The sequence below is a fragment of the Eupeodes corollae genome, chromosome 1 (genome assembly GCF_945859685.1).
Source record: "Eupeodes corollae chromosome 1, idEupCoro1.1, whole genome shotgun sequence".
NCBI classification, from domain to species: domain Eukaryota; kingdom Metazoa; phylum Arthropoda; class Insecta; order Diptera; family Syrphidae; genus Eupeodes; species Eupeodes corollae.
In genome coordinates this window covers 237,586,926-237,603,514 of record NC_079147.1, presented here as the reverse complement: position 1 = coordinate 237,603,514, position 16,589 = coordinate 237,586,926, and the positions used below count along the sequence as shown (strand labels likewise).

At 34.9% G+C, this 16,589-nt stretch overlaps 2 protein-coding genes and 1 non-coding gene across 3 annotated transcripts; 2 read left to right on the top strand and 1 right to left on the bottom strand.

Annotated features, from left to right (window-relative positions):
* Nucleotides 1-5,340: 5,340 nt before the first annotated feature.
* Nucleotides 5,341-8,366, bottom strand: LOC129949278 (uncharacterized protein K02A2.6-like). Its single transcript, XM_056060643.1, has 2 exons — nt 5,460-8,366; nt 5,341-5,385 (listed from the first exon to the last, which is right to left on the bottom strand). The coding sequence occupies exons 1-2, from the start codon at nt 8,364-8,366 to the stop codon at nt 5,341-5,343; spliced, it is 2,952 nt and encodes a 983-aa protein (XP_055916618.1).
* Nucleotides 8,367-8,981: 615 nt separating this feature from the next.
* Nucleotides 8,982-9,472, top strand: LOC129949272 (ATP-dependent DNA helicase pif1-like). The gene is made up of 2 exons (XM_056060629.1): nt 8,982-9,150; nt 9,219-9,472. Exons 1-2 carry the CDS (start codon nt 8,982-8,984, stop codon nt 9,470-9,472), a joined length of 423 nt encoding a protein of 140 aa, XP_055916604.1.
* Nucleotides 9,473-11,065: 1,593 nt separating this feature from the next.
* Trnan-guu (transfer RNA asparagine (anticodon GUU)) lies at nt 11,066-11,139 on the top strand. Its single transcript has one exon. It is a non-coding gene; the product is annotated as a tRNA-Asn (tRNA).
* Nucleotides 11,140-16,589: the final 5,450 nt, after the last annotated feature.

Below are 16,589 nucleotides of genomic sequence, written 5' to 3'. Positions count from 1 at the left end.
GCTTTCATTGAGCTATTCTATCAATTGAACGTTCTTTTATTCTTATTGCTCTAACGATGATGCGTAAGATGAATAAGTGGAAAATTCCTTATGGAATTTATGCACATGTTGTTTGCTTTCAATTATAATCATTTTGGCATATAAAAGATACATAATTTGCAAGCCGGCTTTTGCCGTTTGTCGTCTGAAAATTCTACATCGTTCACAAGGTTATCAACGTCAGATTCAAACTTTTGTTATGATGATACGTGGCTTTAGATTTTTCAATTATACGTAACATACAAAGTATCCTATCTGATCAGTGTTTGCATTTTAAATGAGGCTGGTAAATATTTAAAATAATTTTCCATCATAACATTCAATTCTCAACCTTTACAACATCTTCGATTACAATGTATATCTGCTAAACCAGATACAAATATTAACGCTTACTTAAAGGAACTGTCAAAATTTGTAAGGGAATAATTAGTTTAATGCGGAAAGTGCAAGCGTAAATCTAATAATGGGAAGATTCTGACAGATATCATTAAATGGAATTTTGCAAAAATTAAATAAATCTTAGAGTAATGAATTTCAACTTTCAGTTTAATGAAAAGACATGATCAACTGTCATTTTGACATAAGTAGAAAAAGTTGCCTTTTGGCAGGTGGCCAATCAGATACTGGAAACTCTCCTAACTTTCACATGCCTTGTGTCTTCTGAACCTGACCCATAAAAGATTTGATTTCAGACAACATAAGGCACTTCATTTGCAGTCAACTGCATTGCTTGAACGTACATTTTGACCAAGTCAACTAGTTAGTTTTTCAAGTGTCATAAACTTCAAACTTTACTTCTCAAACTTCTACCTTCAGTTTACCGAACAAAAAGTAGCAAAAACATTATTGTCTACAAAACACAACTCAGGAAAACTAAAAGTCCATCCCAATTTGCATTTCGTATTGTAAGGAAATATTACTTATATCTTTTCCACTTTGACGAGAAACCCTTTTACTCAAAATATTAAATGAAATTGTGCGAAAAATAAACAAATCGTAGAGAAATAAAGTTCAACTTTCAGTTAATTAAAAAAACATAATCGATTGTCATTCTGACATAAGTTGACTTAACTTGATAGTAAAGGAGATTTTTCTTCACTAACTTTCCAGTCAAGTTTCCAATAAAGCTGCCTTAATTGGAAGGCAATTTGTTGGCAGCTGGCCAATCAGATGCTAGAAACTGGCCTAACTTTCATGTCTCTTGTATCATCTGAATCTGACCCATAAGAAACTTGATTTCCAGTCAACTGCATTTTGTTGACGTAAATTTTACAAAGTAAACTATTTAATTTTTTAATTGTTTTCAATTTCAAACTCTGAACCTTACATCACAAATCTCTACCTTCTGTTGATCGTGCAAAGACCAAAAACATTATTGTCTACAAAAAACTCTTTAAGCAAGCTACAAGTACATCACACCTTGTATTTTGTATTGTAAAGAAATATTACTTATTGGGCAAGGAACCCTTTTACATATAACATCACATGGAATTTTGCAGAAAATAAATAAATCACAGAGTAATAAAGTTCAGCTTTCAGTTGAATGAAAAATTATGATTAGCTGTTATTTTGACAGAAGTGGAATTGACTTGATAGTTAGGAAGTTTTTTTTGACTAACTTTCTAGTCAACTTTCCAACAAAGTTGCCTTAGTTCGAAGGCAATTTTCATGCAGCTGGCCATAATCATAATCAGCTGCTAGAAACTTGCCTTACTCTCAAGTCCCTTATATTGTCTGAATCTTCCTAATCTTGAAATGTCAGTTGATCATATTTTTTAATTCAAATGAAGCTGAACTTCATAAATCTGTGTTTTTTTTTTTCAATACTATGTACGTACACAAAATATATATCATAAGATCCTTCATCCTCTTAAAGGTTTTCTTTTCATATTGGAAAGGGACTTTTACGTTGCAATACAAAGCACAAATTTTTATGAACTTGTACCTAATGTAAAGATTATTTTGTATTAATATGATGATGATGATGATGATGATGATGAGCATTCCACGAAGCACGAGTATTACGGTTGAACTGTTTAAGGGGAGGAATGCAGTTGGATATTTCTCAAAAGCATAAACCGTTAAAATAACAGGAAAAATGGTGAGGCAAGAAACTTTACGACGATGTTCAAGTGACGTTAATGGTCCTATGATGCTATTTTCACCAATCAATTTAAATGCCTTACTTTCAATACTGTCCAAGGTGCTTATGTAAAATGCAGAAGCACCAGCCCATAAATGGGAGATATATATTCAAGCATTGGACGTATATAATTCTTAAAGAATGTAGATAACAGCCAGGTCAGAGGGGGAGCAAAAAATGTTGTCATCTTAAATATGAAGTGGTTAGTGTTACACCTAGATGCAGGTGCTATCCATGAATGGCAAGGGGGGGTAAATCTCGCATTAACGATACAAGACAGCATTGAGTCTTCGAAGCATTAAATTCTACGAGGTTATTTATTCCCCACTGGACAATGCTGTACGTCGGAATTTAATAAATTTGTCACATGTTTTCGTTGCAGTTCGACATCCAAAGAAGATGTGAATCTGAAAACGAATATGTAAAGCTAAGAGTACTTTCGTCAGCAAAACAATGTATTGGATTAGTTAGAAGTTGCGGACAGGAGATCATTAATAAAAATGAGAAAAGAGTGTTGCAGATAGAACAGAACCCTGGGGTACACCAGCATTCATCTTGTGGATTTCAGACTTGAACCAATCCAATTGTACTTGTATTGAACGATCCGATTAATCATCTTATAAAGTAGGGATTCATAAAAACCGAAAGCACGCAATTTCGATGAAAGGGCCTGATGCCAAACCCTATTAAATGCTTGTGAAATATCAAGTGAAATAATCTTACTTTCTCCAAAACAATATAAAGATTTACTGAACTCTGAGATAATCAGTGGACCTATTGATGCGAAAGCCGTATTGTTGGTCATTAAGAAGCTCTCGATCTTCCAGATATTCCTTGAGCTGATTAATTAATCATCGTGTCCGTGACCTTGGAAAGAAGGGACTTAAGTGAAATCGTGTATAAATTTGGTCCAGCGAAAATGGGCGTTGCCGGACTTTCGGGATTGCTTGAACTTATTCCGGTTTTCCCAGGTTTGGTTTGGCTTTAAAACAACGGAAACTTACCTTATTGACCCTAGTAACCTCTTTACCTTAAACTTACCTTATTGACCCTAGTAATCTTTTTACAGCTCGAATCAAACCATGCGTTTTTCTTTATTCTGATGCTTTTAACCCTGTTCGGGATAAAAGTTCTTACTCTCCTCTTGCCACACACAATTCAAAGAATTCTTTTACAGGAAAAAAAAATTTGATTACCTGATGTCACCTTATTGTTTCCCTATTTCGGTCAATTTTTTGAAATATGCCTCTCTGAAAATTTAAAAACCTACATAAAACCGTGTTTAACGTTATGATAATGATTGTACAAATTACAGATCTTTATCTCCGAGTAACAGATTAATTAATTTTAGTATTAAAGTTAGTTTTCGAAAATTCCTATTGTCTGAAGTTTTGAAAAACATTTACTATAATTCCCTTAAGGTTTTGAATGATTCGTTTAAGACCTAATTTTTGGTGCTGATTAGGAATTCGAACTTCAATCTATAAATATAAAAGAAAGTCGTGTTAGTTACACCACCTATAACTCAAGAACGGCAGAACAGATTTGGCTGAAAATTGGTAGGGAGGTAGCTTAGAGCCAGGAGACGGACATAGGATACTTTTTATCCCGTTCGACAGCGTTCCCGTGTGACTATTTTATATTTCAAGTTTGTTAGTTTTATTTGTTTAACTTTTACAATGTACTTATTTTATATTTCTATACTTAATAATTAATAAGATGTTAACCTGTTGGATGCCGGGCAGAGAGAGCGGATACTTTATCTTGTTGTTATATAAGTTTTACATAAAGTAAATTGTTATACCTTGGTGTTGCCAGCAATTATATTTAATTGAATATAACATCCTCCCAGCTTTAAATTAGGTTTATATACAAACAAATGTTTTCAAAATATATACATACATATATACATATTTTTTAGGATACTACAATTCAATTTCAAAATAGTTTCAACAATTCATTTGTTTCTATTTTTTTTTTTTTTTCAAGAAATTAACATTAATGTTTTGTTAAAAACAAATAATATCTTTTTACCGTTTATAATAATTTACAATTTTCTTAGATCTATTACTTCTTCGTTGTTGAACATTTGCATTTTTTAAATGGTTGGTTTTAGGTATATTCTTAGATACTAAATTATTATTCAAATGAGACAAATCAGTACCATTTATAATAGTATCTTTTCCAGCATAAGACTTAGGAATGTTTGTGTACAAATAACTAAACGTTGGTTTTTTATTATTTTTTTTCAATTGATTGACATGAACAATTTTATATTGAAAACCAATTTTTACTATATATCTTACAGTACTTAAGATTTTTTTAACAGTACATGGTACCCACTTCTTGAGTTCATTTATGTGGTTTTTATATAAACAATCCTCCCCAACTTTATATTTTTTTAAATTATTTTTTTCCAAAGTCTTATACTTAAGAAATTTTGACTTTTTATAAATTAATTTCTTTTCTCTGTTTTTATTATCAATATTATTATTTTTACATAAATTATCCATTAATATTTTAGGCTTATAAGAAAAAACTAGATCAGATGGAGTTTCATTGGACACCGAATTTGGAGTGTTTCGATGATTAAATAAAAACAAATCGATCTTTTCTTGCAGTGATAAACCTGCTTTTGAGCTCAACAAAAACTTTTTTAACACGCCTTTTACAATTCGCACGTGTCGTTCCGCTATCCCGTTTGACTGTGGGTGGTAAACTGGACTATGCGTTAATTTGATTTTACTATTTGAACAAAAACTTTTAAATTCAAACGATGCAAAAGGGGGTCCATTGTCAGTGACAATCTCAGCGGGAAATCCAAAAATTGAAAATAAATTATGAGTTAATTTATCGATTAAGTTTTTGGCGGAGGTTCCATTCATTATAACCACAATCAAATAGCGACTAAATACATCTACAGCTAAAAGTAGAGTCTTACTTTCAAAATAAAAAAATCTAAGTGTACTCTTTCGAAGGGATAGGAACAACTAGGCCAACTGGACACAACTTTTTCTTTTGGAACAACAGCAGTTGCCTGACAAATTTCACAGCACGCAACAAATTGTTTAACATCAGAATCAATTTTCGGCCACCAAACGTATGACCGACACATTTTTTTCATTATAACAACTCCATTGTGATTACTATGGATTGATTTAAGCACCTGCATTCTTAATTTTGATGGAATGACAATTCTTGTCCTGTAAAATACACAATCATTTTCTAAACTTAACTGATTTTTGAATGCAACAAAAACTTTAAACTCTGGATTCACCTGCTTTGGCCACCCGGTTCTTATAAATTCATATATTTGAGAAAGTTCTACATCTTTTTTCGTCTCAGCTCGAATTAACTCTTTATCCACAGGAAGTTCTTCAAAAAAATTTATTGAATTAATGCAAATTGTTTCAACATCCGTGGTACCTGGAATAGGAAGACGTGACAAGGCATCAACAAATGCTAGTTCTCTAGCAGGTTTATGTTTGATTGAATAATCAAAAGTTGAAAGCGTTATTGCCCATCTTTGTAATCTTGCCACAGCGACCGAAGGAGTGCCTTTCTTTGGATTAAATATCTCCTTTAAGGCTTGGTTGTCGGTATAGATTACAAAGTGTTTGCCATAAATATACTTAAAAAACTTCTTCACCGCAAACATAACTGCCAAAGCCTCTCGATGTAACTGTGAGTAATTCTTTTCAGAATCGCTTAGAGTACTACTTGCAAATAACACCGGTTTTTCTACACCCTCAACGACATGCAAAAGTACTGCTGCAACGCCATATGGACTTGCATCTGTACTAATTATAATTGGTTTATCCTTGTCGTATAGTTCTAGAACATTATTTTTTACGATAAGTTCCTTTGATCTATTAAACTCTTCCTGACAACTTTTATTCCACACAAATTTTGTATTTTTTTGTAGCAAATTGTACATACTCCTTAACTTTCCTGACAAATCAGGTATAAACCTTCGATAGAAATTTAAAAGCCCTAAATATGATTGAAGCTCTTTAACATTTGTAGGACAAGGAGCTTTTGTAATAGCTTCTACCTTTTTGGGATTTGGTCGCACTTCATTTTTCCCAATAATATGACCTAAATACTCTACTGTAGGTTTTAGAAATACGCATTTAGCTAAATTTATTCTGACTTTGTGATCATTTAACCTTTTAAGAACCTTGAATAGTTTCTCTTTACACTTTTCAACAGACTCTGCTCCAATGACGACATCATCAATAAACGCCCATACACCTTGAATGCCATCTAAAATTCTATCAATCACCGATTGAAATATTGAAGGAGCACATGACACACCGAACGGCAGCCTAGTGTATTGTAAAAGACCCTGATCAGTGTTTATAGTCAAAAGTTCTCGCGACTCTGGAGTTAACACAAGCTGTTGGAAGGCGCCAGCCATATCCAATACGCAATAAACTGAACAGTTTGGCAAATTTGCGAAAATATCTTCAACATTATTTAACGGATAATGCGATAAAAGAATGTATTTGTTGACTGTTACTTTACAGTCAATGCACAACCTAATCTCACCATTCTGTTTTGGAACACACACTATTGGTGATGCCCACCTACTGTGGTTGACAGGTTCAAGAGTGCCTATAGAAATAAGTCTATTTAACTCGACCTTAACAGCTTCACGTAACCTAAATGGAACCATATACGCTTTACAAAAGATGGGGACAGCATCTGGCTCTATATTTATTTCGGCTTCATAGCCCACTATCATCTGATTAGGATCACTCGAAACGACACATGGACATTTTTCTCTAATTTCCGATAAAAGCTCATCGCATGTACTACTTTCATTTTTTTTGTTTTCTATATAATTAATTAACTCACTTTTACACAAAAGTTTTTGCCTCCAACTCGGAATAAATTTATCCAACCACGTTCTACCAAAAAGTGGTGTGAAAGCTGGGCTATTTACTACCACGATCTCCAATTTTCCAGTAGTCCCTTGAAACTCCACGTCCAGCTCCACCTTGCCCACAACTTTAACCTCAAATTCTGAAATGGTACAAATTTTTATATCACTAGAAAGAATAGAAATATATGGTAACTTATCTCTAAGTTCAATAAAAGATATAACAGACATAGCTGCTCCCGTATCAACCTCCATTTGAAATGACACTCCACACAGTTTGACTTCCACCTTGAGCCCTTTTTCTGATGCTTTAACACTGTTGATGACCTGAATAGATCTTACGCTCCGCTTAGCTCCACCACCATCTTTTCTGCTACTGCTACTGCCACCAGCTCCTCCACCATCACGCTTGCCACCAACCCAGCACATGTTTGCAGTGTGCCCTCTTCTATTACACTTAAAGCAACTCCAATTTTTTGCTGGACAGTCTCGTTCAAAATGATTTTTTCCACAATGCGAACATTTATTGTTAAGATTGCTTCTCATGTTATTTTGTTTTGTTTTAACTTGAGTTGTGACAGCCTTGTTTTTTTCCCTTATGACATGAACTTCGCTGCCACGTGGATGCATTGATCGTTGCTCTCTCTCAGACATCTCCATGTTTAACGCAATTTCACAGCATTTATCAAACGTGCGGCTGTCATCTGTTAAGATGTTCTGCTGAATACGATCGTTCCTTAGCCCCACGATAAATTTGTCCACTAGAGCATCTTCTAATGCCAGATTTCGCAAGCTGGCTGTATTTGACACTGAGTCGTCAATAAAGTCTCCAAACCTGCATGTCTCAGCTAGATTTCTGAGCTTTATGATGAAGTCGGAAATTGACTCACCGTCCTCCTGCTTCGCTTTTTGGAACTTGAATCGTTCGGCTCTCTTGTTATGCTTGGGAGCATAGTGCTGCTCTAGTAAACCTATCAATTCGGTGAATGGTTTGGAGCTTGGTAATGCTGGTGCGGCCAGAGATTTAAGCACTTTATACACTTCTGAACCGACCAAAGTAATGAACACTGGAGTCTGTATTTCGGCTGCAATTTTATTAGCAATAAAATATTGCTGCACTCTGTCCTTGTACGCCACAAAATCCTCACCAGGGGCAAACTCATTTATATTTCCAAGAAATGACATATTTGTCTTTGGTGTGATTTCTTTTTTTGACTGAAGATTTTCACTTTTTACTTCGGAATCAGATGGGTCCTCTTCTTCTTTTAAAATTTCCAATGGAGATGATGTCGAGGTCATCAGATAACCCAGATGTGAAACTAATCTTAATTTATCTTCGCAATCCCAGGTTTTTTTTTAATTTTGTTCTTGTCCCAAGTGTTGTCCTTATTTTCCTCGTCGCCAATTATTTTATATTTCAAGTTTGTTAGTTTTATTTGTTTAACTTTTACAATGTACTTATTTTATATTTCTATACTTAATAATTAATAAGATGTTAACCTGTTGGATGCCGGGCAGAGAGAGCGGATACTTTATCTTGTTGTTATATAAGTTTTACATAAAGTAAATTGTTATACCTTGGTGTTGCCAGCAATTATATTTAATTGAATATAACAGTGACTTGACATAAAACGTCAGTCACTACAAAACGTGGTACATATAACAAAAAAGAATCAGACTTGGAATAACAAAACGCAAATGACAGCTATGTAACTGACGTAAAATGACAGCTATGTAATGACGTATGGATGACAATTTGATATTTGTAAGAAATCAATATTAAAACTATTTCTATTAGAAATATATAATAGAAATAGTTTTAATATTGATAATGATCACCAGGAATTAGATTTAGTAGTTCAAAGGAATGTACGCCTGTTGAATTACCAACAAAAGGAAGTTTATGATACTTTAATGAAGGCAATCGCTGATGAAAATGGTGGTTTATATTTCCTAGATGCCCTTGGTGGAACTGGCAAGACATTCCTTATGTCATTAGTTGTAGCAACTGTTCGGGCGAGATCCAACATAGCGGTTGCAGTTGCTTCTTCTGGAATAGCAGCCACATTGTTAGAAGGAAGCCGTACGGCTCATTCAGCATTCAAATTACCGTTAAATCTTCAAACTATTGTAATATTGCAAAACACTCAGCAATGGCCAAAGTTTTAGCGGCATCGAAAATCATCATCTTGGACGAATGCACATTGGCGCATAAACGTGCATTAGAAGCACTTAACCGAACATTAAAAGATTTACGCAATGACTCGAGATGTTTTGGAGGAGCAATAATTTTACTGTCTGGCGATTTCCGCCAAATACTGCCAGTAATTCCAAATACGACTGCCGATGAAATAAACGCTTGCCTCAAATCGTCAAATCTATGGCGCTATGTGAAGAAACTGTAGCTGACAACAAACATGAGAGTTACATTGCTTGATGATACATCTGCTGAAGATTTCTCGGAGCAATTGCTGACTATCGGTAATGGTCAAGGACCTGTCGATGAATCGAGCGGATCAATATCATTTCCAAATAATTTCTGTAATTTTGTCTCATCAAAGACGAACTTATCAACAATGTATTTCCAAATATTATTTCTAACTACAAAAATAATGAATTGTTGAGTGAGCGAGCAATTTTAGCGGCTAAGAATAAAGATGTAGATGACCTGAACTACATAATTAAAAATAAGATCATTGCAACAATGCATTCATTCAAATCTATTCACTGCGTCACAAATGAAGATGAAGCCACCAACTATCCAATTGAATTTTTAAACTCTTTGGACGTGCCTGGCTTACCACCGCACAATTTACGCCTAAAGGTTGGCTCCGTAGTAATCATGCTTCGAAACATAAACCAACCAAAACTGTGCAACGGTACGCGTTTGGTGGTTAGTAAATTGATGAACAATGTAATTTACGCTACGATAATGATAGGAAAATTCAAAGGTAAGGAAGTTCTCATTCCGAGGATCCCGATGATCCCAACCGATATGCCGTTTTAATTTAAAAGACTTCAATTTCCGATACGTCTTGCATTTGCCATGACCATCAACAAATCACATGGCCAATCCTTAAAAGTTTGTGGTTTAAATCTAGAACATTCATGTTTTTCCCATGGTCAATTATAAGTGGCATGTTCACGGGTCGGAAGACCATCTGCGTTGTTTGTTTTTGCGCTTGATAATAAAACAAAAAATGTCGTGTATCACAAGGTACTTAAGTGAAGAGCAACCTATGTACTAAAATACAGAAATAATAATGAATGATTAATGTAGTTATTTAATTTTTTTTTGTATTTTTTCCAATAAAAAAAACACAATCTGCTTATTTATTGCCATTAAGGCGGAACAAAGTTCGTCGGGTCAGCTGGTTTTAGATATATTTGCTTAACTTCAGAAATATCAGCTTGCAAGATTTTTTTTTTAAATTTACTATATGTTTCAAAAACATGATATTACAACTTTAGGACTGCAAATTCGAAATAGTTTGTACACCGTTATGAATTCGCATGCTAAGAATCGTCTTCGCATAAATGCTTTAGCTTTCTTAAAAGGCTAATGTAGGGTAAGTGTAGGCCTACATAACTAATAGTGTTTTTTTTTTTTAAATAAATAAAACACTGAAAATATTAAAACGGAATATTTAATTAAAGGATTGTAGATTTGAAAAAATCATCACGAATAATAAGATTTTCTTTGGAATTGTAAAAGGTTGCATCTGAAAAGCCTGACGTGATAAATGGGTTTAAAAGTCGAATTCGAACTAAGGCCTCCAAAACCCTTCAAAACCAACCTGCACAAATAAATATTATTATTTTGGGGCGAACGGCACGTTTAGGACTAACTACTGTGTCGACCCTTATCATATAATTTCATGACATTATTGCTTATCAGTGCTAGAACCTATGTTAGATATTTTGCTTAAGAACATTCTACAATTATTATCAAAATCTTAAACTAGCAATGTTGAAATTTTGTCATTTCATTTTCAACTGCCTCCGTGGCGCAATTGGCTAGCGCGTTCGGCTGTTAACCGAAAGGTTGGTGGTTCGAGCCCACCCGGGGGCGTTTATCTTTTTTATTTTTCTTAATACCTTAAGTGGACTGATTCTTTTCTAAAATTACAAGGTAAACAAATTGCTTACAATCTGAATTTTCAAATTTTTCAACCGAATTAATTTTAAACTGCTGCTAAATTTGAATGCTAAATTATTTCATACTTATTTCAAAAACCATTTTATATACCATTTTATATAACTCAGTTTTTGCACCTTTACTGTCTACTTTAAAACTACTCTTAAGGTTCTTGAGTTTTCAGGAAAATGATATTCACTATAATGGGTGCACAATAAAGAAAAAATTGAAGTTTTTTTTAATTTAGAAACGTTTTAGTACAGAGCTGTGTAACAAAAATCATAATCAGCGTGATTGGAAAGACACGGCAGTGCCTAAATTATTATGCCACAACTGAATTATAGTATATTTATATGGGAGCTGCGGTGGTTACTCGCTTGGTGAATATACGTTTATAAGAGGTTCAGCGAGTTCAGTTATCGATTATTGCTTTTTATCTGGAAACTGGCTAACACATTTAAGTGATTTTCGAGTAGCGATTAAACCCTTTTCCGATCATATGCCCTTAGAAGTACTGTTTAAGTTTTCTGGCCGCAGAAAACTGATATTACACAACTTGAACTAATTCCAAAATTATTATTATCATCGTGCGATTTTTCAACGAAATTTAAACAACGAAATTCAGCTTTTAACTGCTTCGAATGAAAATATCAAAGTCGAAGAACTAACTGAAATAATAAAAACCGCTGCCCCAAAGTTTAACAATCTGGCTTACAAAACCAAACAAATTAAGCAAAAGTGGTTTGATGATGAATGGAGAAAAGTAAGAAATATTTCCTTTCCATTTTTACGATTGTTTCGGAAAATAAATAACAGCTTTATATAAGGAAACTATGCATCAGCAAATATCCATTTTAAAAACCTATGATCTGCAAAGAAAAAAGCATATTATCTAAAAAACATAGATTATATTAACGAAGCCACATCGCCAACAGAGTTTTGGAAAAAGAAATTGTATTGCAGTTAGTCTTTCTGCAGAACAGCTCAAAACTCACTTCATACGCAGAACAATTCTCACCAGCCAGCACCAGGTGAAGACAGAATATCGTTTAAGTTTTTTAAAAACTGTACACCGGAGTTCAAAAACCTAGTCGTAATAACATTCAATCTTTGAGAAAGCTGATAACTTCCTGAAAACAATTATATATCCGCTTCATAAAAAAGGAGACTTCGAAGATCCAGCTAATTATAGAGGTATATCGTTTTTGAACACAACCGCCAAACTATTCTCATTCGTTTTTTATGAAAGGCTTACTCATTGGGTGGAGAAGAATCATATTTTGCATGAGTTCTAAGCTGGCTTCAGGAGAGGCTATTCGACTGTTGACCAAATATTTTCGTTGTTAAGCTTAGCAGAGATATACAAAAATAGGATTGAAAAACTTTATGCTTTCTTTGTCGACTTTCAAGCAGCCTTAGACTCCATACCACGTGAAGCAATCATCTATAAATTATACATATATGCTAGGGATATCATCAAAAATGATAAATGTATTGAAAGCTTTGTACCATAATAATACTGCTCGTATCTGGGATGGAAAATGTCTTTCCGAAGATTTCGAAACAACAGTAGGAGTAAAGCAAGGGTGCGTTCTTAGCACACTACTGTTTATCTTATACATAAATGATATCGCAGATGCTGTTAAAGGTGGAATTGAGCTCCGTCAAATGAAAATTCCAGGGTTATTATTTGCAGATGACAACGTTTTCCTCACAGAGACAGTTGAAGGCATGCAGCTTATGATCAACAGATTAGAAAGTTATTGTAAGAGTTGGAATCTATCTGTCAACCTAGATAAATCTGCGAGTGTTGATTTCATTGAATTCCAATATGAAAAAACATCTTCAAGACAAATTAGCAGGTGCAAAGCGTGCTATCTGCTCTGTTTGGAGCAGCTGCATAAATAAGAAGAACATTTCACATACATCAAAGGCAAAGCAAGTGATATTTCGTGCAACTGCAACAACCATTCTTCTATATGGAGCACAAACATGGGGTTACCGACCGTTTGAAACAGTGGAGTGTCTACGTTACTTTATTAAAAGATTTTTTAGAATACCCACTTGGTCCCCAAACTATATGATTCATTTATAGACTGGTATTCAACCAAAAGATATAAAATACAAAAAATAACCCTGGTTTAACGAAGAATATCTAAAAGCTCGTAAAATATCATTAGCGTGGTTGAGGATCCTCCGTAACTCCAATCAAGGATTATTAAAGAGACCAATAGTTTTAAAGAAAAAAGAAAAGCAAGCAGTCCGATTAGCATCTTGTAAAAACTCCGCTGTTTTGTGGGAACTGGCTAGGGAGTTGAATGGAAAACGTTTTTACTATCGCCACAAAACTGTCTTTAAATGTAATGCTTTCCCATTTCCCGTAATAACACCGAAAAAGTGGCAATTCGCAGTACCTGGATTCGTAGTCGACTCTCTAAAATGTGCATTTACGTTTAGCGAGTTGGAAGAAACGCTGGAGACGCTTAAAGATGGAAAAGCAGCCAACAGCCGGTTCGAATAATATTCCAGTGGAATTTTTTAAGTATGAGACTGTCTGCTCAGAGAGCCCCTTTTAAAACTTTTTAATACAGTTTAGGAGGGAAAATTATGCTATTATATTTCCAATCCACAAAAAAGGATCGTTATTTGATGCAGCTAACTACAGAGGGATTTCCTTTTTAATCTTACAAGATATTCACAACGATGATGCATAAGCGTCTTGTTAGTTGGATTGAGACCGGAAACTTGCTGAGGGAGTTCGAGGCTGGATTTAGACCAGGATATTCATCAATAGATAATATTTTTATATTCAGGAGCTTGGCAGAGAACTTTTTGAAACAAAGGAAAAAGCTGTATGCATTTTTATCGATTTTAAAGCAGCTTTTGATACAATCGATAGAGGTGCACTATTCTATAAGCCGTATAGTCTTGGGATATCATTGAAGTTTGGTCGCTTTCTTGAGCACCTATATAGAGGAGCAAAGGCGGATAAACACTTAAAGGAGAAATTGATTAAGGCGAAAACTGCTATTAATATGACCTGGAAACAATGTTTCATGAATAAGTGTATAGCACATAGAAGCAAGTTTTAAGTATTTGAAGCAGTAGCTGAGAGCATACTTTTATTTGGTTCGCAGGTATGGGGATGTAAAAAGTACCTACAATTTGGTTGAAAAACTCTTAACGCACTTTATAAAAAGAATATTTCATTAGCCGAAAAATACCCCAAACTATGTAATAATTCTGGAAACGGGTCTTTCTCCTTTCTTTATAAAAACATTGAAGTTGCAAGCGCACTTCTTGCTTAACGTTTTTAAAATGAATGATTTACGGTTCGTGAAAAAAATAAAAGCCATACAAGATCAAAACAGTTAGTATCTAGAGTGGCAAGATCTTGCTAAAAACATCTTGTATGAAGGTATTTTAAAGATTAATGAGAAATGTAAAGCTAAATATATTACTGATGCGTTTAATTCCTCGAACAGAACAATTTACAGCAGAGAATAACTATTTTAAGGATTCCAATAATATCCGTGTGATTTCTATGATGGTCAGACTACGTAACGAACTAATAGATTTAAATTTCATACCACACAGACCTGATTTACCCCCAGAGTGTAATATGTGCAACCTAATAGAAAAAGAGGACAATGTCCACTTCTTGGGAGAATGCCCGATTCTCAGAGAAATCTGAGGGAATGTATTCAGAAAAAAACTTTTTGTCCGAAGATCAAGTGATAAGTTTTTTGAAAAAAATTGTTGTCAATCCTTACGAATTTTGCAAAACTGCGCTTAAATATAGAACTGCTATAATGAACAAAAATTTCAATAGAATCTGTATCTATCTATCACTGGCTTTAGTTCGAATCCGACTTCAACCTGAATCTATCACCATATATAGGGTTTTTTGAAGCTATGCAAATTCATCAAGTAGTTTTTTTTTTAATTAAATTTGTGATCATTTTTGAAATCTATTCTCTCTTCCTTAAATATTTTATTGAAAATTGTTTAATACAAAATTCAATTTGTCAAAAAATGTAATTACAATTCATAATATTTACGAGTATGTAATGACATCAAGTTCTTGGAATAAAAAGAAGGTGGCGCTATAGTTCGGGCGGACCAGCCAGCTCGGTCCCTAGCTAGCTGTCTCCAGTTTCGCACGCCAAGTTGGTTAAGGTCTTCACCCACCTGAGTGCGCCACCTGAGTCGCGGTCTTTCTCTACTGCGCCGTCCCTCGGGATTGGATTCGAAGACCTTCCGGGCTGGAGTGTTGATGTTCATTTGCTCTACATGACCCAGCCATCTAGGTCAGTGTCACTGTACAGTGTACAGCCCGTGCAGTTCGTCATTATATCTTCTCCTCCATTCTCCATCTATGCGTACGGGACCAAAAATCACCCAAGAATTTTTCTCTCGAAGCATCCTAAGACTCCCTCATCTTTCTTTGACAGGGTCCAGGCCTCAGCGCCATAAATGAGAACCGGGATGATGAGTGTCTTATAGATGGTGATTTTAGATGTTCGAGAGAGGACTTTACTTCTCAATGGCCTTCTAAGTCCAAAGAAGCAGCGATTGGCAAGAGTTATTCTTCGTTTTGACAGTGCATCGCCTTGTCTAAAACCTTTTTTACATCAAATGCATCGGTTAGATCTTTTCCGACCTTGATAGAGCAGCGTGCATTCTCCATCGTCATTCTGCATAAAGGGATAAGTTTGACAGGGATGCCAAAACTAGACATTGCTCTGTAGAGCTATTCCTTTATGGATGCTGTCATACACGGCTTAAAAATCGATAGAGATGGTGGGTATCAATTTGAATCTCCTGGGTTTTTTCCAAGATCTGCCGAAGAGTGAAAATTTGGTCGAAAGTGTACTTTCCTGGTCTGAAGCCACACTGATAAGGATCTATCAGGTTGTTGACGAACGGCTTCAGACGTTCATATAATACGTCAGAAAGGATCTTATATGCAATGTTAAGGAGACTAATGCCTCTGTGGTTGGCGCAATTTAGAGGGTCTCCTTTTTAATGTATTGGGCAAACTATGCTGAGATTCCACTCATTGGGCATGCTTTCTTCCGACCATATTTTGCAGATAAGTTGGTGCATGCTCCCTACCAAGTAATCGCCTGCTGCTTTGAATAGTTCGGCAGCGATGCCGTCAGCTCCAGCAGCTTTGTTTGACTTAAGTTTAGATATAGCTATCTTCACTTCGTCAAGGTCGGGTAGGCGGAATTGTTGATCTGCGTCGCCTAGGTTGAGTGGTTCTATCTCCCTTACAGCGGAATTCGGTTAGTCATCGCCGTTATATAATTTGGAGAAGTGGTCTTTTCATATTCTCAACATAGACTGCGGTTCCACTACGTTGTTGCCTTGGTGAAATT